The 22014-nt window shown below is 48.0% G+C and overlaps 1 protein-coding gene across 1 annotated transcript; it reads right to left on the reverse strand.

The window, feature by feature from the left end:
- Window positions 1-690: 690 nt before the first annotated feature.
- Window positions 691-5017, reverse strand: LOC133888532 (protein root UVB sensitive 2, chloroplastic). The gene is made up of 10 exons (XM_062328809.1): window positions 4717-5017; window positions 4496-4624; window positions 3576-3664; window positions 3404-3488; window positions 3154-3213; window positions 2976-3069; window positions 2773-2870; window positions 2369-2548; window positions 1420-1542; window positions 691-1323 (listed from the first exon to the last, which is right to left on the reverse strand). The coding sequence occupies exons 1-10, from the start codon at window positions 4726-4728 to the stop codon at window positions 886-888; spliced, it is 1308 nt and encodes a 435-aa protein (XP_062184793.1). The 5' UTR covers window positions 4729-5017; the 3' UTR covers window positions 691-885.
- Window positions 5018-22014: the final 16997 nt, after the last annotated feature.

Below are 22014 nucleotides of genomic sequence, written 5' to 3' on the forward strand. Positions count from 1 at the left end.
GTTTCTTCATTTGTGAATCAGCCACGTGTGATGTTGACTGATCGGACACGTCCTTTTTGTGAAGAGAATAACATGAGACCATGTAGCACTAGCTGCATACCTTGAAAGCCATGGTAATTCCGCTGGCCTGAACTTGGGTTGTGCTTCTTTTTTACTGTTCTGTCCAGCGACCATGTAGCATCAGCGCATATGCCGCGGAAGACGAGTCGAGGACGTGACTCACTCGAACCGGTCCTTGATCTTGAGTCACGTCGTCGACTCGTCTTCTCGCATATGCGCTGGTGCCAGTCCTTAGAAGATAGCCAAATTCGAGTGAGTGACGTCGTCGACTCGTCTTCCAGCATAAGCGTTGGTGCCGGTCTTTGATGTCCATATTAAGGTGCGGCTCTATCAAGGTGTAGCCAAGTATCATTGAGATCATTGAGCTGCACCTTGACAGAGCCGTAGCCTACAGATGGCATGCGGTGGAGCGATCGACCAGCTCATGTCGGTTTTTTTTTTGTTGTTGTTGTAGAGGCCCATGTCGTGTTGATTAGCAACTCCAAGACTTGTACGACGCTTCACCATGTCAGATCGTCACACGATAACCGACAACCCGGTATGACGCAGAACTGCATATTAGAGAATGGATGCGGACTTTTAATCGATTCTCCTATACATGTACGATTCAGGTTTTTAACTATCAGAATGCAGATCTTGCTGCCAGGCAAAACATTCAGTCATCTCAATGATTCAAGAAAATGGATACAAAAAAGATGTTCTGAAAAACGATGTGAACTGTGAAGCTACAATAGATTTATCTCTTCATCTATGTAACTCTAAAGAGCTAGACTACACGGCGCTTCTTGGTTTGCCCTCTTCCTTCAGAAACATCAACTTTAGCAGCTACTGAAATTTCGCAAACGCTATTCGACTACCGTTTCCGTCCAAAAATTGATCTGTGTACCAGCCTCTACTCCTAACTTCTGATACAAACGTGGGGAAGACCCTCTCCATCTTCTCATAGGCTTCAGTTAGAACTGTATCACGTAAACCGATGCCTGATCTCTCCAACTCCGAAGCAAATGCAGCGACCAACCACCCCCTCAGTGCATCCTCTCCACTCGCGCTTTGCTCAAGAACAATGCATGTCTTATTGCTTTTTTGGCTAAGTAGAAATTTCTCGTTTGGAAAAGTTGCCCTCAACTGTTCAACAAGCCGTGGGCTCAAAACTCTGCAAAGTGGTTGCCCAATCGTCACACTTCCAGCTTCTTCTATTAGTCGGTTAGGAAATAGAAGATCTTCTCTGTATCTTAGCTCAGCTGGGCTAGAGACCTTTCCACTCTGCAGTGAAGACAAATATTAATACTATAACCCGAATGAATAAGAGGTTAACAGATCAAATATACTAGACTTTTGAACAAAATCAAATATACCAACCTTAATAAAATCAGCCACAATCATAGCTGTTCTTTGTGGGTTCAGCGTGTTTACAGGCGTTGCTCTCATCTCTTGTACAACTCCATATATATGCACCGCAGAAAGTAACGGGCCTGCAATTAACTGACAAAAATGACAAGGTGATTAGAGGCTTGTTTTCAATAGAAAGTTCCTAAATATAATAGCAGGTTCAGATGGTATGCAAGAATTGAATACAGAGTGTGAATAACAAAACGAAATCAGTCATTAAGAAAAAATGTGTTCATTGTAGTTGTTCTCTCCAGCAAATTTCCAATAAGTAAATTAGTCCTCTGTAAGATCAGGAAAATACCAAACACTACATAGTTAATTGCTGTATCTAATTTGGCTGGATATTTACATTGACTAGCACAAAACTGTACTAAAAAATATATTCTGTAGGATGGATAACATACTTACATTGTTAGTCACAACTGTTATATCTTCAATCCTCACTCAATAAATGAGTTACTAAATGTGTACTTTCCTCAGGTACAGGAGAATCCAACAAAAACAATATTACTGAGATATCCATCATAGCAGCTTGCATTCATGCTAACAGCAGGTACATGGACTGTATCCAACAAAACATGTTCATTGTGCCAGCTAAATAATTTTGATGCTCTGGATTTGTTACAGTGCATGTAATCAACATAAATGACGCACAAGAGCTATTTTAAAGGACCTCATAAGTGGCACTGGGAGTATAGGGGACGTTGGCAGTTCTAAAAGATCCAACGTCCATGTACCTTCTCAGTTCTACAATAACTAAAGCACCACTGGAAAATGCTAGGATATTTTCATATAGCTCTATGATTGCCATGATTTATCTCATATGATTTATTGCAGGTTATTTTTACTGGGTATTTTGCCTGATCAAATGATAGATGGTATAGTGTAACTGAACAGATGTAATCCTGTAAATATATACCTTCCCTTGAGTTGTTGAACATACAGTAGATGCTAATCCAATTCCAGCTCCTATCCCCATGACATTGAAAAGTGTTGAGATGGCTTCTCCTTTAGCAAATAAGTCACTAAGGTTACCTTCTTTGGCAAAAGAAGAATAAATTGGAAGCCTTGTCGCTCTGGCTGCAACGACAGCCATTCCCTGCAACGACAAGCACTGACTCATAATAATTGCAACGCAATTGCCAGGACAAGAAACATTTTCATTTTTATGTTATTTAAGACACTACTAAGTACAGGAAACATTCCTTTTGCTTGTCATAAATCCTAAGCTGAACTGTACATGTCAACATGTGAATGTCAAACAGAAGATCACATACCAACATTCTGCTATCTAAAAAGTCCCGTGCAAGTTAGAATATGCACCTTAGCAAAATTTCCCAAGCCTGCCACTTCTAGGAAAAGTTGTGGGCACAATGGTGAAACAACTTCCAAGGCAGTGCCAATATCATAGAGAACATCAGCTGAAAAAAACAAGAAAAGACGCATGAATTTATAACTTGGGAAAATAGCGATAGAGAGAAATCTCAGAAAAGGGGTGATAGATATCAGTTATCACTATTACTTACCAAATATCCTCCAGCTCTTTGGCTCTGAATCCATTCTTGCCCCCATGCCGCTACAAATGAGCTTCCCTGCGTGCTGCATTCCATCTTTCAGAATCTGAAATAGGTACAGAAAATCAGCCAATATGTTCGAAAGCAATACCTATATGAATTTTTAGCATCTCTGTCATCATATGCTTACCCAACTTACAGCAGTTGCTTGCGCGGGGGTAGGTCGCAAACCTGCAGCAAACAACAAAGACTGAGCCACAGCCCACTTGAGCAGTCAGTTGAAAAGCACTAATTTTTTCCATAGACAAAGCAGATAGAAGTAAACAGCTCAAAAAGCTTAGCAGGATGTTCTAAAAGAACAACTGAACTTCATGGAATCAACACACATAAGATATTACTTCGACGACTTATGCCGTTAAAGAAAAAAAAGAATGACCGACCTGTGTTGACAACACATGCAGCATAGCACTAGAAAAATGCTGGAGTGCTCGGAATTTGGTGTAAGTTAAGTAACCCTCATTCACACTGCATGATTAATAGCAGAAACTTAACATAATAGAATGTTTCCCAGCTGATTGATTAAGAATAGCAACAAGGATAGAAACTTCATACCTGTATGGATAACCTGATGGAAAAAATTTGTTCAAGAAAGAATCAACAACTTTGTCATGTATAGGTCTGGCATCCTGTATAACTTTTACCTACAGGAAAATAAGAGTTATAGACTAAAAGAAAATTTAAGCAAAACTCTTCAGATATTAATAATAATAAAGTATGATTTTACTAATTTCACTAGGGAATTATTTTTGCACACTTAGGATTATACAGTTTATATTAATCTAAGCAAACATTAAGATTTTAGATGTCATTTTTGTAGGTAATAACATATACATTTCTGAGGTACAGAAAGATAAAACGAGGTTTATGCTGGGTGTGTGTGCCAGTGCGGCAACGCATTACTACCATAAAAATAAACAACCTAGCAGCTCAGGTGAGTGGTATTTAGCTATCTCTGGACATTACTGAAATTGCAGCAGGCAGATAAGCATTTAAATGTTATAAAATATAATAGCCAAAAAAGAGAGATGGGTTTATTAACATCGTAAGTCCCAGCAAGCACCAAAGCACGTGCATACAGCCAAATATTTTGACAGCCCATTAGAAGTTTCAATTGTTGACATGTTGTTCACTCTATCACAACAATAATTGCAATCTATTCTTGTGAAAGCAGTAAAAGGTAACACATCGACCAATCATGAAATATTGAAACCTTTTAACACAAGACACTTGCGGCAATCAGGAGAATGCTAGGGCCTAGGTGTACTGCTCTGGTGCCATTTCTATAAAGTGTTAGTGGGGAATATCTAATCCGATGCTTACTGAAAGTAACGCATTCTCACTTAGTAGTACTGCCTAAGTTATGCCGTGGGCAGATTTCTGTTCCCCGTAGAAACTAAAAAGAATAGTCTGCGATACTAGAACAACATGCGAGTTTCGGGACAATTAAGAGCTTCAAGAAGGAGAAGGATTACAGAGATGCTGCCACCGCCACCGGCGTCGAAGCTGCATAGCCGCGAGACGGACTCCGAAATCTCCACCCACTCCGGCTGCGGGGGCCTCTCCGTCCCGGCCGCCTTGTTGCCGCCCCCGCGTATCCTGTCCTGCGCACAGAAAAAAGCGGTTTCACCACCAGGAAAAGCACCGCGGCAAACAGGGAGCGGGAGATTGGAAGGATTAAGGCGCCCGTGCTTACGAGTATATTCATCGAGAGCGGAGCGCGGCACGGGAGGTCGCCGCAGCTTCTGCGCTCCCCCTGATGGCGCTATCTCCGACTCTCTCGGCGAGACCGAGACGGCGACGAGGAGGAAGGGATGGATGGGGTCGCAGACGACGGCGGGGCTTCCCCGACTCGCTCGTCCTCCGGCACGTCACCCGCGACTGGATTGCGCGTGTTTCCTACCAAAATCCGTTCACCTTTTTCAGCTCGTTTCTGGATTACACGGCGGCGAGCGAGCCGAGTCAGCCCGGGAGCCGACGAGCTAGCCCGTCGCGGGCTTACCCTAAAGCGTAAATGGCCCATCTGGCCCACAGGTTTGGACGCCATGACGCGGCCACGGCTTGTAGACATCTCCTTCCTCCTCGAGAATTTATATATATATCTCCACTACTTTAAATATTTGTAAAATTCCTTCCGTCCACATGTGGGCCCTTGACCTCCCTCGCCTCCCTCGCATCGGCTAGATCCCGGCCTCCCTTGCCTCCCCTTCAAGCATCTGATCTCTTGGGTTCTGCTCCCATCTACATTCCGCTCCCTCGTTTCCATTTCCATCGCCTCGTGCACCTGCAAGTGGGTCGCGTCTCCGCAGTTCTCAACCAGAAAGGCCTCATCGAAGACCTCTGTGCGTCGCTCGCCTCATCCTCGCTACCGCCTTCGTGCGCCACCACCCTCCGTTGTCCGCCACCCTAATCCTGCCTCTCCACCGCCAGAAGCCGGCCCCCTCCCGACCCACCCTCACCACTACCTCCGTAGCTCCGATTCTCCAATCCATCCTTGCAACCCACGAGGAATCTTCTGGAACCTAAGGTTTGCGCGTCCATGACGGACATCGAGGCGGTAACAGCTCCACCCTAGGCGCCATTGGCGAGGAGGAGGGTCGCTGCAGCTACTCTGTGTGGGCTCCTCGCGCTAGCCTCGCAGGACGTCATCTACGGCCTGCTCCATGCGTTCTGGATGAGCAGCGCCACCAATGCCGCCCGCATCGCCGCGTGCCGGGCCTACAGCAAGGACTCCCACGGGGCTGCTCTTTGTCGTGTTTTGCTTCGTTCCAGTGGCGTTGTTCCTCGTAGTTAAAAAAGAAGAGAAAATGGAAAAAAAAAACCAATTTGTGGTGCCCTTCCTTCTCTCAAACGAGGAGGCCAACGGCAACGCTGGGAGGCAAGGGCAAGTCGAAGAAGCGCCACTCTTCTCCCTCCTCATGTGCCCAAAGATTCCTCTCCTCTCTCGCGGTTCAATCCATCCGTTTTTTTTTTTTTTTGCTACAAAGTGCTGATCTTCTTTTCTTGAATGGTTCACGGGAGGGAGTGCAAGAGGCTGGACAAGAAGAAGAGTAGGAGGAGCAGTCCTCCCGACAGGGAGGCGATATGGCGGCGGTGAGCTTGAAACTCGACGAGTTCGCTCGGGATCTCGGCGACTTTGGGACGGGGAGAGATCGAGGATGGTGCAGGGGCTTATATAGGAAGGCTCGGGAATGCGGGGCGGCTCAGGACTCCAAAAGCAGTGGCGGGAGTTGAGTTCTACTCAGACTCAGTGGAGGTGGGTGAGACCGAGGCGGAGACAACAGCAGGGTGACCCCACGCGGTTGTGATGCACGATGAAGGTGGCACGGGTGCAGGCGCCTTCAGCTAGCGGCAGCTGCGGTGTGGCGCTGGCTAGCACGGCCCAGAGAGAAGCAGCAGCAGGCATGTTGGGCCGGGGCGGCCGAGCCTAGGTGGAGAGAGGGGAAGAATGGGAGAGGCTAGCTTGGGCTGGTGCGGCCCAAGGAGAGGTAGGCCGGGGCAGGTTGGAGAGGAAGAGAGGGGAAGAAAGATAGGTCGGCTGGGAGGGAGAGGGAAGGTCGGACCGAGTTGGGTTGGGCTGGAATAGATAGATTAGGTTTTATTTTATCTTGAATTTTCAGAAAAGAGGAAAAACAAATAAAAGCCAAACAAAATACCAAATGAAGCCTAAAAAATGTCTAGAATAACTTCAGCAAGCTTTTGAAAACATTTAAAAGTCAATAAAATATTTTGAGCTTATGAAAATATTTTGGTATTTTGGAAATTAAATATAACAGAATTGAATTCAAATAAACTCCAAATGAGCTAAAATAGAATCCAGAAAAAACAGAGAAATCCAACAACTCAAAATAAAACCTAGATGCCTATTTTCAACATGAATGCATACAAACATTTATAACCTAATTCAAATTTGAATTTGAATTTAGAAAATATAGCTTTTCATATTATTATTCGTAGGATCTTGATGGTGCTTTCCAAGTTGTAATACAATATTATTATCTCTCTTATTTATGAAGGGGACATCGATGATATAACCGTCACCGATACCGCTAGTAGGATATATGCTCATGAGATATTCCTATTTGGAGATTACGAGTCATCATCCAAGAAGGATCTTGCTCTCAAGGCTAAGATGATTGACAAGAACAAGAACATGATGAAGCTCCCATCATCGAGTGAAAGCAATGATGATGATGACGACTCCGATACTGAGCTTGCGCTCCTCATGAGAAGAACCACAAGAATGATCTCCAAGTTTCAAAAGAAAAGCTACAACTATGAACTCAAGAAGAACAAATTTCACCCAAAGAAATTTGACAAGTCCTGTAGTGGAGATAAAAAGTGCTACAATTATAGTGATTATGGCCACATGTCACATGATTGACCTCATCCTGACAAGAGACACAAAAACAAAGGAAAGAAGATTGATGCAAGTGATGATAAGGACAAGCACAAGAAGAAGGACCAAGTCAAGAACAAGAAGAAACTCTGCAACAAGAAGGGTGGAGGACGCAAGGTCTACATTGTTGGTGGATGGGTCTTCGGCGAGAGCTCAAGTGATAATTCAAGTGATGATGAAAACAACAACCTCGTGGGTCTCGCTATCACCAATAATGATCCACCTCTACCTCCACCACCTATATATCTTGGCAAAAGGTAACAAGGTGAGTAGTGAGAAAAATAATAGTAGTGATGATAATGGTCCTTCTCCTAATGATCTATTTAAGCTCATGAATGACTATGCTACTATTATCAAGAAACAAAAAGCTAAAATCAAGTCTCTTGAAAATGCTAATGCTGAACTTAGTTCTAGTCATGATGACTTACTTACTAAATATAATGATATACTTAAAAAATATGATGAAGTAGTTGCATCTAGCAAGTCTCTTGAGACTAGTAACAAGAAGCTAAAACTTGAACATTTTGACTTGAAATACAAATATCAAGAACTTGAGTTAGCTTATGATGCCATTGATCCTAGCTTGAATGAATTACTATTGATATTGTTAAGGTCAATATATCTACTTCTTATGATGATCTTCTTGATATACCATGCTTCTCTTCATGTGATAATATATCATCTTCTAAGACTAACCATACATGGGAGCAAGAGTTTATGAATAAGATTGTAACTCATGTGTAGCCTGGTTGACTAAGGGGGAGTACAAGCATAAAAAAATTCTCATAAAAAATGCATTGTGCTACAACAAGAGAGGCTTTGGATGCTTCCCTAATCCGGTTCAAAAGGTCATCGAATCATTGGAGATCAAGAATTGCTTTATCAAAAAAGTTGATTCATATTGCCAACATTGTCAACTCACCGGTCACCACATAAGTGAGTGTTCAATTCCTATCAAACCTCTCCTTACTTTGCCTTCTAAATACAATTCAACTTTCAATGATCATTATTTTCTATTTCATAAGTTTAAGAGTGAATAAGTCATGGCTAAATTCATTAAAACTCAAGCTAAGGGTAAGTTTTCTAGGTAACTTTGAGTGCCTAAAGCTCTTATGTGTCACTTCAAAAGTACCAAACTTGGTTGGATACCTAAAAAAAAAAACTTGATCTCATATGTGTAGGTGAAATACAAAGCCGATGTCAAAATTAGGTGCTTGATATAGATGCACACAATATAGGATCGACAATGTAAAAATGTTCATCTCACTAGAAGATGATGTGGGTGATAATAACGAAATCACATTTGGTGACAATTCTAAGTCAAATATGGTAGTTTTGGTAAGATAGCAATCTCCAATGTTCTTTTAGTCGAGTATCTTAGTTTTAATTTATTTTTTTAGCTCAACTATGTGATTTAAACTTTACATGTTTATTTAGTTATGTTAATGTTATCATAACTAGTAAGAAGCATAATGATCTAATTTTCAAAAGCTTTAGACATGGACACATATATCTTGTGAATTTCTCCTCTAATGAAGCTAGCTTGACTACGTGCCTCTTCACCAAGACATCTATGGGTTGGATTTGGTATCATCGACTCACACACATTAGAATGAGCCAACTCAAGAAGGTGTTCAAGAATGGAATGGTAGCTGATTTGAAGGATTTTGGTATTCGAGAAGGACAAGTTGTGTAGTGCCTGCCAAGCAGGGAAGAAAGTTGCAAGCTCGTATCCATACAAGTCTATAATGTCAACATCAAGACCCATGAAGCTTGGACTTTGTCATTGTTGATGATTATATAAGATACACTTGAACTTTCTTTATAGATGACAAGAGCAAGACCGTTGGGATCTTCAAGAAGTTTGTTAAGAGGGCTTAAATGAATTTGAGGCCCCAATTGTGAAGGTCCAGAGTGACAACGGTACAGAGTACAAGAACACATCCATTGAAGAATTTTGTGATAATAGAGGCATCAAGCATAAGTTCTTATCAACCTATACCCCTCAACAAAATAGCGTAGTGAAGAGGAAGAATAAGACCTTAATCACTCTTGCAAGAGTAATGTTGAATGAGTGTAATACGTCGGAGAAGTTTTGGACGAAAGCAATTAACACGACATGTCATGCATCCAATCGAGTGTACCTCCATCGACTATTGAAGAAGACGTCATATGAGCTTTTCATTGAGAGGAAACCCAATATCTCCTACTTTCTGGTGTTCGGGTGTAAGTATTTTATCTTCAAGAAAAGAGAGCTTATAGGGAAGTTTGAGCGTCGTTGTGATATTGGTTTTCTTGTTGATTATGCATCTAACTCCAAAGCATAGCGACTATTCAATAATGTCACCGGTCTTGTTGAAAAAATATGTGATATGGAGTTTGATGAATCTAATGGCTTCCAAAGAGAAGGTGTTTCTTGTGATAATGTAGGTGATAAACTATTGAGAGATGCAATGAAGAATATGGCAATTAGGGATATCAAGCCTAAGGAGAATGATGAAGATGTACCTTCTACTTCTACTCCACAGACATCCATGGCGTCCCAAGTTGATGAAGATATGGAGAAAGATGATCAACCGCTTTCATCACATGATATCTATATCTCTCAAGTGGAAGCTCAAGTTCAAGCTCAAGATATTGCACCACCGCAAGATACACCTCAAGAACCACAAGTGAAGCATATGTATATTTCCAAGGATTACCGCATTGACGTAATCATTAGGAGACCATCTAGGGGAGTACGAACTCACTCTCGTTAATATGCTTCATTTTGTGAATATTACTCGTTTGTCTCTTGTTTGGAACCAACACATGTAGATGAGACTCTTAAGGATCTGGATTGAGGGATGACTATGCAAGAAGAACTCAAGAACTTCACCTCGCAAGGAAGTATGGATTCTTGAAGAGAGATCTTAAGATAAGAATGTGATTAGAACCAAATCGGTCTTCCGCAATAAGAAAGATGAACTTGGTGTAGTGGTACGCAATAAGGCAAGACTCGTCGTGTAAGGATTTGCACAAGTTGAAGGTTTGGATTTTGATGAAACATTTGCTCCCGTGATAAGGCTTAAAGCCATCCATATCATTCTTGCATTTGCTTCATATCATAACATTAAACTTTATCAAATGGATGTGAAGAGTGCATTCTTAAATGACTTCATTAATAAAATTGTTTATATTGAACACCCCTATTTTGAAGATCCTAGATATCATAATCATGTTTATAGGTTGCATAAGGCGTTTTATGGACTCAAATTGGTATGCACGCCGTTGGTGATATGGGATCCAGAGGTTCCCGAGTCCCGAGGCCAGGACAGCGTAGTGCCACATGGCGCCTTCCCTCGGGGAGGGCCCGAGGAAAGCCTAAGTCCGGGAGCTGGCGCTCAGGGCCAAGAACAGTTGGTCCCCGAGTACCCAGAGTGCCCCGAGGACCCGAGGGAAGCCATGTCCGGAAGCGGGCGCTCGGGACCAAGAACAGTTGATCCCCGAGTACCCCGAGTGCCCAGAGGACCCAAAGGAGGCAAAGTCCGGGAGTGGGCGCTCGGGGCCAAGAACAGTTGGTCTCCGAGCACCCAGAGAGTCCCGAGCACCCGTCAAGGCCCATGCCGGTGGACCCCACAGGGACTCCACGATGAGGTGTCGGCCGGTGGGAGGCCCGATGCCGTGTTTAATGGGGAGCGTGGACGGTCACTGTCGGTGTATTCAGAACCAGGGGTCCCCAAGTCCCGAGGCCAGGCCGGCCATCCACCACATGTCACCACCCTGCAAGGTAAGAAGAGGCTAAGCCCCGGGAGAAGGTGCTCGGGGCCGCCGCCTCTGGTTCCCGAGCACCCTAGTTCCCCGATGATCCGCAGAGCCCAAATACCAAGAAGGAAGTGCTCGGGAGAGAGTGCTCGGGGCTGCACGTGGCAGCCCCCGAGGACTCGGTGCCCCGAAGGTCCCACCGAAGTGCTCGGGAGAGAGTGCTCGGGGCTGCACGTGGCAGCCCCCGAGGACTCGGTGCCCCGAAGGTCCCACCGAAGTGCTCGGGAGAGAGTGCTCGGGGCTGCACGTGGCAGCCCCCGAGGACTCGGTTCCCCGAAGGTCTCACTCAAGTACTCGGGGGAGAGTGCTCGGAGCTGCACGTGGCAGCCCCCGAGGACTCGGTTCCCCGAAGGTTCGCGCAAGATCATTCGACGACCCGAAGGGTCCCGTCGTCAGGGTGTCATCCAGTCAAAGGCCCAATGCCGCATTTAATAGGCACGCGTGGCCTGACATCCTGACATCCTGACATTCCCAGCTGCCCACGCCCCAGTGTCAGACCCTGCCATGCACTGGCAGGAGGGGGGGCGTGGGTCCATTAAATGCACGGGTCCCGTCCCGTTTCATCCGGGTGCCTCGGGATAACGTTGCCAAGATTGAAGTGCTCCATCTGCCACCCTGCCATGGCGGAAGAACAAGACAGGGTGGGCGCCCCGGACACATCTGAGGCTGCCCGGCGGGCCCCCTTTATGGCGCCCGAGGGCTTCCACAGTGGCGGGTGGTCGGATGCGCGCCGCATTTCTCCACCGCCCCTGTCACTTCGTCGAGATGAAATGATTACGCATTTTTCTCCGTGGCACCTTGGCATTCGCGTCCCCTCTTTCCCATTCAGGATATGTTGAGGTCGACGCGTCTATAAAAGGAAAGGATGGAGAACACTAAGAAAAGAGAGCAACAGCCCCCGACCACCAGACAACCAAGAGACCAGACAACCAACAATCTCCGGCGAACCAGGCCAAAGATAGATCGACAGACACTCGAACCAGCTCAAGTTAAGCTAGAACATAAGAGCCTCAAGCTCTTTGCAAACAGTTCTCCCCTTAGAACCAGATACCTCCTTGAAGAATCCCCTTCAAGGATAAATATAGCGCTCATACAGGAGTAGGGTGTTACGCCTCCGTGCGGCCCGAACCTGTCTAAAACCCAGCGTACCCACTTTCCCTTGCATTAGGGTGATCGTCTCCCACTAGCCATCGCATTTATTTCCGTTCCCGCTTATTTCCCACACAAGCTTTTCCAGGATCATCCCCCCGGCCGAATCTCTAAAAAGGGGTCTCTCGGGATCCCTGCGACAGGAGTTCACTCTCCGACAGCTGGCGCGCCAGGTAGGGGAGACTCCTTTCTTCCTCGTCTACGGCGCCGAAGCAGTCCTCCCCTCCGAGCTCACTCTGGGCTCCCCTCGAGTGCATGCATACTCTAAGGGTGAGCAGGAGCATCAAAGGCGCGACGACGTGGACTACCTGAAAGAGCGCCGGCGGTGTGCTGCTGTCCGGGCGGCTCGGTACCAGCAGAGTCTGCGGCGTTATCATCTGCGCCATGTCCGGGCCCGGTCTCTCGAGGTGGGGGACCTAGTTCTCCGACGCATCCAGTCGCACGAAGGAATGAATAAGTTGTCCCCTGTGTGGGAAGGTCCCTTCACCGTGATCGCGGTCCCCCGGGCAGGTTCTTTCAGGTTGGCGACGGAGGAAGGACAGCCACTCCCGAATCCGTGGAACATCGAGCATCTTCGACGCTTCTACCCGTAGATGGTCGTGCTCGCGGTTCAGGTTAGCAAGGCCGGGGGCTTCTCCCCGCCCGAGCAGTCTGAAGGCTGGCGCGCCAGGTAGGGGGGAATATCCCTGGATTGTTTGTTTCACTTTTTTTTCCACAGGAAAAGATGGCCGGTGGGCACCGTCTCCAGCATTCCGGCTCCACTTCCAGTAACGGAGCGCTGCCCCACGACCGAGAAAGCCCCGTCGCTGCTGCGTGCCCGCGGCAGCCGCCATCCACGCGTGCGGTTTTTCCCGCCCAAGGGGATCAAGGCGCTGGGCCCATCAGCGCCGCCGCCGCTGCCGACGTACTTTCCGACCCCCAGCAGGTGGTCGGGACCAAGGCCGCCAGGTCCGCCTATGGACCACGTCGGGTGCCACCTCGGCGCAGGCTCGCTTTCAGTGAGGCCAGCCCAGGGAGCGCGTTGCTTGCAGCACATGCTCTCCTCAGACACCCGCCCGTTCAGGCCACGCCAAACACTCCGGAAGGCCGGTGGATGCAAGATGTCGTCGCTTTGGTCGGCACTGCTCGTCGCCAGGTGCAGGCCGGGAGTCCTCGCACCACTTCTCAGCACGGTGCCGCCAGAGCCGGCTCCTCAGCAGGCAACACCCGCACGGGCCGAGGGGTCTCCAGGCGGAGCGCCGTCCCCCTGGCCATGTCCGGAGCCCGGGACCTTCGTTTGCACCTTGACGAGCAGAGGGGCCACGAAGATGCCCGAGTCACTCTCGAACGTCAGCGGGAGACCCGGCAGGGGGTTGGGGCAGAGGACCAGGCTTCCTCTCTCCCGGCCCACGACCACCGGGGATCCCCGGCTCGCCGCTTCTCGCCACCGAGAGCCCCCGCTCGTGCTGCGGGGTACGGCACCGGTTGCCGTGCCTTCACCACCGAGCAGTCTGAAGGCTTCGCCCCGTGGGGTAAGTCGCTGTCGCCCAACCTTGTAAATATTGCACATTAAGTATTTCAATAAGCAATCGCTATGTCAAAATACTTTTTCTGGATTCCGTATGTTTAATCTGTCTGGTGAGGAGCTCGGTTGTGCGAGAAAAAGTTCGCTCTCTCTTTTTCCCCGCTGACAAAAGAATCCCGATCGGTATGCATGCGAGCAGTCGCCGCTGACTTACGTCCGCCATGGTAGGCTGTGGTGTTCGGTGTCGTGACAGGCTCCCGGGCACTACCGAGTTTCGGGGTGCTCCGGGTAATCCCATCGCTCGAGCTGCTCGAGTAGTCCGGAGCTCGGGCCCCCGGGGCGGGCTGTCGGTGCTCGGTCTGGTCTGTCATACCCGGGCGCCACCAAACCATAGGACCTCTGGGTTATGCCTCTGCTCGCTCTTTGTCCGCCGGTTTGGGTGTTCGAGAGGTTTCGGGTCGAAAACGAGAGCAGTTTATAGCAAGTACCGCACTGGCAGAGCACGCCAGACAAAGAAATCCTATTTTCTCTTTTAAAGTCACAGGCTGGCGATCACAAGCAGCTCGGCCGCGAGGGCTTCAATGCCCCGGTCTTTGGTCGGCCCCAAGGGTCCTCGGGTGGTCCTACCACTTAGGCGTGAGTGGTCGAGATCACCCGACCCTAGGAGCCTCGTGCACCTCCAGGCGCTCGGGCGCCCCGTTAAAAGAATTAAGTTCCCGACACCTAAACTCGGAAGCACATCCCTCCTGGATCGGTGGGCCGGAAGGCCGACAGCTTTCCGGTGAGTGGTTATATTCAGACAAATCTACCTTCAGTAAATTTATGTTCCCGAGCCATTCTCGGGGGCTCTCGCGCTTTAATCTGTTCGGTGAGGTGGTTTCCTCGCACGCAAAAACCCTGCCGCGTGTCTACTTTTTCCCAGAACGACAGAGCGGTTTGCAGAAAAGAGTAGCGTGCGTGCGATAATGTTTGACCGAAGCCCTTCGTGGTGGTCGTGGTGTTCGGTCCGCTTTTAAGGACCCCGAGCACTACCGAGTCCTCGGGTACCCTGGGTAATCCTATCGCTCGAGCCACTCGGGTAGTCCGGAGCTCAGGTCTCGGGGGCAGGCTGTCAGTGCTCAGTCCGGCCCGTTTCAAGCCCGGGCACCACCGGACCGCGAGGACTCTTGGTCACATTCTCGCCCGCACAAGTCTCCCTTCTACTAACTGAGTGGTCGCAAAGTAAAAAAGTGTTCATTAGGCACGGCGTGTTCCGAGCAGGATCGATCTATCTCCCGGGTAAGGGAGTCTGTGTCTTCGTTTCTTAACCTAGGCAGTGCGGACTCGCGAGAGCTTGAGGGCTGGCTGCGCCAACGTCAGCGATCGGAACAACTTCATTTCTCGGGGATGGGAAGGTCGGGAACGGCCCGACTGAGTACTCCCCGGGACTTCCAGGCAGAGCACCAGAAGAAACATCAAACACACAGAGAAACTGGAGTTGCGAGCCCAGGGAAAAACAGCCATTTAATATTCACAGGATATTTCCAAGGCATTTTCTAAGGGTTCACTCCTACATCTACAACAAAAGAAAAGAGACTACAAAAGATCTAGTCGGCGGCAGAGGCGTCGGCTGAATCCTCTGAGTCATCCCCGGGGACTGGCGGCGGCGGCACCTCTCGCCTAAAGCCGACCGCCACCTCGGCGGCGGTACTCCGGACCGCTGCCCGGGCAGCCTCCCCCTCAGCCTCGACCAGTCCCGCCGCCACTCCTCCCACTTACTGCGCAGCACCTGGGGAATGTAATGATCCCCCAGGCCTTCCCGGAGCCGAAGGTTGCAGCACCCCGCGACGTCCGCCGTGGAGTGCCCCCTCTTCTTCCCCACCGACCGAAGGACGAAGAAGTGGCGAAGCAGCGTCGCCAACGGCATCACCCCCATGAACATTTCGCAGAGATGCGCGAAGACCGCCAACGCCACGACAGAATTGGGGCTTAGGTGCACCAGTTGAATGCCGTACGTCTCCAGCACTTGCAGGAAGAAGGCGGAGAACGGCGACCCCAACCCCGCCGCCACGAAAGAAGTGAACAGGACGGTCCGCCCAGGGACGGTCGTTGCCGGCGTCAGAGTCGCCGGCCTCACCACCGCAGCTCCTTCCTGACCCTCCGGCACCAGCAGCTTCCTAATCTTGTCCGCCGCCTCCTCGTTCCTCAGACGAGACTCCGGCAAGATACTGTCCGAAGTCTTGTCCCGGCGTCCTCCTCCAACCCTCGTCATCTCGGCAAGATGGGGGATGTTTTTTGGTGGTGAAAAGAGAGAGAAGGGAGAATGCTCCGGTCGCCTGGGAGTTTCCTGAGGGCTTCGGAGCACAAAGAAGGCAGGAGCGCAAGTGCGAGAGAGCGTAAAAAAGGGGAACGGTCCGATCCATTCCCCCTTTTTATAGCTCAAAATTCAAAAACTGCCGCCCCAGACGGTTCGCTCGGCGAAGCGTCGCCTCGATCGACGCAACTGTCAGGCGAATCTCCCGCCGATAGCGCGATGTCAGCGATTGCTAGGCGTATTTTCCTCGATCTGCGCGGCGACCGCGCGTGCCGCCCGTATGGTTATCATACCCTTCGGAAGTTGTGTGGACACGCGTCCACTCATTTTCCCGTTGGAACGTACTTGAGGTCTAGGTCCGCAAGGGCCACCTCTCGAAAGCTTGCCATATGGCGTCCGCGCCAGCCTTGGCCTCGGTCGCGACGAAGGGCCCATTCGCAGTCTCCGTCCCATCGGCTACCAACGGGCCCGGGGGCTACTGTCGGTGTATTTAGAACCAGGGGTCCCCAAGTCCCGAGGCCAGGCCGGCCATCCACCACATGTCACCACCCTGCAAGGTAAGAAGAGAATAAGCCCCGGGAGAAGGTGCTCGGGGCCGCCGCCTCTGGTTCCCGAGCACCCTAGTTCCCCGATGATCCGCAGAGCCCAAATACCAAGAAGGAAGTGCTCGGGAGAGAGTGCTCGGGGCTGCACGTGGCAGCCCCCGAGGACTCGATGCCCCGAAGGTCCCACCGAAGTGCTCGGGAGAGAGTGCTCGGGGCTGCACGTGGCAGCCCCCGAGGACTCGGTGCCCCGAAGGTCCCACCGAAGTGCTCGGGAGAGAGTGCTCGGGGCTGCACGTGGCAGCCCCCGAGGACTCGATGCCCCGAAGGTCCCACCGAAGTGCTCGGGAGAGAGTGCTCGGGGCTGCACGTGGCAGCCCCCGAGGACTCGGTGCCCCGAAGGTCCCACCGAAGTGCTCGGGAGAGAGTGCTCGGGGCTGCACGTGGCAGCCCCCGAGGACTCGGTTCCCCGAAGGTCTCACTCAAGTACTCGGGGGAGAGTGCTCGGGGCTGCACGTGGCAGCCCCCGAGGACTCGGTTCCCCGAAGGTTCGCGCAAGATCATTCGACGACCCGAAGGGTCCCGTCGTCAGGGTGTCATCCAGTCAAAGGCCCAATGCCGCATTTAATAGGCACGCGCGGCCTGACATCCTGACATCCTGACATTCCCAGCTGCCCACGCCCCAGTGTCAGACCCTGCCATGCACTGGCAGGAGGGGGGGCGTGGGTCCATTAAATGCACGGGTCCCGTCCCGTTTCATCCGGGTGCCTCGGGATAACGTTGCCAAGATCGAAGTGCTCCATCTGCCACCCTGCCATGGCGGAAGAACAAGACAGGGTGGGCGCCCCGGACACATCTGAGGCTGCCCGGCGGGCCCCCTTTATGGCGCCCGAGGGCTTCCACAGTGGCGGGTGGTCGGATGCGCGCCGCATTTCTCCACCGCCCCTGTCACTTCGTCGAGATGAAATGATTACGCCTTTTTCTCCGTGGCACCTTGGCATTCGTGTCCCCTCTTTCCCATTCAGGATATATTGAGGTCGACGCGCCTATAAAAGGAAAGGATGGAGAACACTAAGAAAAGAGAGCAACAGCCCCCGACCACCAGACGACCAAGAGACCAGACAACCAACAATCTCCAGCGAACCAGGCCAAAGATAGATCGACAGACACTCGAACCAGCTCAAGTTAAGCTAGAACATAAGAGCCTCAAGCTCTTTGCAAACAGTTCTCCCCTTAGAACTAGATACCTCCTTGAAGAATCCCCTTCAAGGATAAATATAGCGCTCATACAGGAGTAGGGTGTTACGCCTCCGTGCGGCCCGAACCTGTCTAAAACCCGGCGTACCCACTTTCCCTTGCATTAGGGTGATCGTCTCCCACTAGCCATCGCATTTATTTCCGTTCCCGCTTATTTCCCACACAAGCTTTTCCAGGATCATCCCCCCGGCCGAATCTCTAAAAAGGGGTCTCTCGGGATCCCTGCGACAGGAGTTCACTCTCCGACAGTCACATGCAGCCACTTTCCCCCCACGCCTGTCGTACTGAATACGCCAGTCCCTGCCGCCGCTTGGCAGGAAGGAGTGGGCACAATTAATGCGGTGGGTCCCATCGCATGTCCCCTCGCGGGGCCTATGAAGGAAGACGGTTTGAAGATATCTTTGATGGGCACAAGGCTTATCACCCTGTCACATCAGACCACAGCAAACCTTCTCTACCCAAACGGGTATGAGAGAGTACTCAGAGGCTGGCCGGTGGGCGCCCCTGCGCCTGCTAAAGTTGGAACGCAAAAACCAATGAAACCGTCCGAGGGATATTTTTTCAAAACTCTGTAACATCAACTGTAGACCAATGATGGTCACTTTCCATTTGTTATTTACGGGAACGTGTGTCCTCGTTCTGGGCACTTCCTGAAGGACCTCCCCCCGGTAGATAAAGGGGGGGGGAGCACCTTGTAAGGGACGGCCGATGGAACAGCAGAAGCTAGAGATAGAAAAAAGGATTCCGGAGATCGATAGAGATCTAGAGAAAGGCATTCGAAGAGCATTGATAACATACTAGACAAACAGGAGTAGGGTATTACGTCTCCGTACGGCCTGAACTTGTCTAAACCCTTGGTGCATTTATTTCTACCAGCTAATGACGCTCCATCCTGCCTAAGTCCTACACACAAATTCTTTTGAATTGTGTCCAATTCAATGCAAAATCAGATACTGTCGCATGAATCTAGGGCATGTTGATCAATTTTTGAGCTTCAATTGATAAATTCAATCAATTTTGTGCAACTTCTTGCCTCAAATTTGTGTCAAATATGATAAATTTGTTCAAATTTAAAGTCAATTCCTTAAAGTTGATCAATTGCCAGTGTCACTATCTCAAATCCATAGCATGTTTGTCAAATTAATAGCATGTTCATCAAATTCATAGCATGTTCTTCCAATCCATAGCATGCTCGTCAAATCCATAGCATGTTCAAATTGAAATTCAGGTCAATTTTTTCTTGCAAATTCCTAAACTTGGTGCGATCGCTCATCTGTTAGATGGGTCGTGAGTAGACTAACAAGGGCAAGGGCAAGGACATTGCGCAGCCAAAGTAGAAAAATACAAAGGCTCAGAAGGAATGGGATAGAGCTTTTGTAGCAGCAGATGCAATAGATTCTCAGCGAGGTTTTCGGATCCGAGATGACTCCTCTACTCCACGTCAATCCACCCGCACCCATCCTGTCGCGGGGTTAGGCTCGATACCTTCTGGCTAGTCAGGCATCCGGAAGAGTGCTCGTCGGGAGCCAGAGTCAGAGGAGGAGAAGACATAGCAGTAGCAATCAGGGCAGTCTCAGCCGCATGCAGAAACTTGTTTGCGTGACTTGACCTCTTACAATTCACCAAATATCAAGAAACTGAGGTTTTTGACGATCGATGAGTGCTTCTCCCGGTCAAAGATGATGGGGGTAGATCTCAGGTTCTATACCATCCTGCAGGAGAGTTTCTTCCACTCTTATCTTAGGAAGAAGGTCAACTTGGGCCAACACAAGATGATCAACTGGCATTACATGCAACTGGCTGCAGGGGGAGTGGACGTGAGGCAGCACTTTGGCGTCTTTCTTGGACTTTCAGCTCTGCTCACTGATGTGGATAGATATATAGAGGAGTGAGCAAGAGTGTTCTATGCCACAGTGTGGATAGTACCAGAGAGGAACTTTATCCAGTTTATGTTCTAGGGCAACTATCATAGATTATACAGGAATAAGATTCTGGAGGCTTTAGGGATTCATGCGAGTTCCAGGTTTCTGCATGTGGTCATTCATCCGAACGCCGAACCCCCTCGGCGTCCTCTGGTTGGTGGTATCTTCCCAACAGATGAGGAGATCTGACCTCTGTTCAGGTTGCCTTTCGCTCCAGGCTCACCGAGACTGCAGATATGTTGACACCTGAGGCGAAGGCCATTCACTTGGCCTTGAGGCACAGTTTGCTGCTGAAGAGAGGCTATCACCAGTTTGCAGCAATGGTTGATCCTCTCTATCTTCACTCACCAGTAGTTCAATATCATGGAACTTATTCTCTGTGAGATTGAGGATGCAATAGCAGAGGGGATGTCCCTGGCTAGATAGCAGTCGCATGCTCATTTTATTTCTCATATGCTTGCTCATGGGATCAGGTATATTTACTTTGAGCATTTATATTCTTGCAAATTTTCTTTTTCGTATTTTTCTTAGTATCTTTGCTTGCTAGTTTGTTAGCTTTGTTCTAGCTTGTTCGTGTAGTCGTATTTTCTTTGATCTAGGCTAAGATTGCTACTTGTTGTAGAAATTAGTAAAAGTTTTTAATTAGAACTCATCCACCCCCCTCTTAAGCCATTCAATCCTTTCACTGGTGAACGGGTTACACGTTGCTTCCTTCGGTTTTATAATGCACTTACTGCCAGGGCCTATATGGTCTCGCCCGTTCATCAGGCGGCATCTTGTTCTCGCCTGATGAACATGCGATACTAGCCTATTCCCGTCATTTCTTGCAACAGATGTGTAGTTTTGCACCGGTGGCGACAGAAGCCTATTCTCGCCATATATATGGACTACAGAAGCCCACAACACCGACGGTGTGGCCCACTAGAAGCTCGGCACCAGGGTTCAAAAATAGCAAAAAAGGTTAATTCGGTCCGTACCGAATTCTAAATTCGATCGATTTTCAAATTTGAATTAAAAAATTAAAAATAATAAAAAATAAAAAATCACAAACAATTCTAAAAATACTAGAGACAATTTTCTAAGACCTTATGTGAAAAAAATTCAAAATAATATCCTTTGCACAATATTTTATAGAGAGAAAGTTTGGAAAAAAAAAGCATGCTTTAAAATACATGTAGCTCATTTATTAATTCAAATGAAGGAAAATGCTAACATGCAAACACATATGTTTTTTTAGATATATCTTAAGAGGATCTATAAAATTAGTTTTATTTTATTTAGAGTTTTATTAATTGCTCCATATTTTTTGCAAGGTTCATAAGCATAAAGTGAACATGTTAAGAAAAAATATTGTAATTAATTTTGTTATTTCTAATATTATTTTTGCTACATAAAGCATTGTTTAAGTAAACTAATAAAAGTGGTTTCACTAATTTTTAGGTATGATGGATTAGTTATGGATAATCAAGTTGCAACATATTTAATCAATCATGCATATTACAATAATTATTTTATGATTTAATGTATTTTTTAGAAGATAGAGGATCATGTAAGAGAAATAAAAAATTGGTTTCATGAGTTTTGGATTAGCAAATAATTAACTATGTATTTAACTAGGTTTAGCACATAATTTTTCTCACATGATACTTTTATCATGCGTACAAATATTTTATCACGTAGATCATGTTACAAGGAAACCAATAAAATTTGTTTTACTTATTTGAAACTCAGATGAATTAGTTATCGATTTTACAAGGTTAAACTATTTTTATAGTTTTTCGCAACTTTACTGAAATTCTATAAAACCGAATGGTTTTTGATGGAATTCGAACAGTTTTAATAGAAAATTGAGCGGTTTTTTACCACAAACGAAATGCGAGAAATGTAATCGAATTTTGACAAAACTAAGCGATTAATCGATGAAATCATCCGATTACTAAATGGCTAGTTCTATCGTTTTTACTGTAGTCAAACCAGTTTGAATTCGACTGAATTCTCATTAAATTTTGACTGAATTTTTCGAATATGTCGAATACCGGAAATTTGTGGATCGAAAGAATTTTTGAACTTTCCTCGGCACACGCACCGGCACAGCCACGCAAGCACTTTCCTCGTTTCTCCGAT

This window comes from Phragmites australis, chromosome 13, assembly GCF_958298935.1.
Source record: "Phragmites australis chromosome 13, lpPhrAust1.1, whole genome shotgun sequence".
NCBI lineage: Eukaryota > Viridiplantae > Streptophyta > Magnoliopsida > Poales > Poaceae > Phragmites > Phragmites australis.

Excerpts from the sequence above, each read along its gene's own strand:
- LOC133888532 (XM_062328809.1), bottom strand. Across the intron at positions 3,665-4,495 it reads GTGGCGGTGGCAGCATCTCT|GTAAAAGTTATACAGGATGC; the intron begins GTAATCCTTCTC and ends ATTTTCCTGTAG. Across the intron at positions 3,214-3,403 it reads TGCATGTGTTGTCAACACAG|TCTTTGTTGTTTGCTGCAGG; the intron begins GTCGGTCATTCT and ends GCTGTGGCTCAG.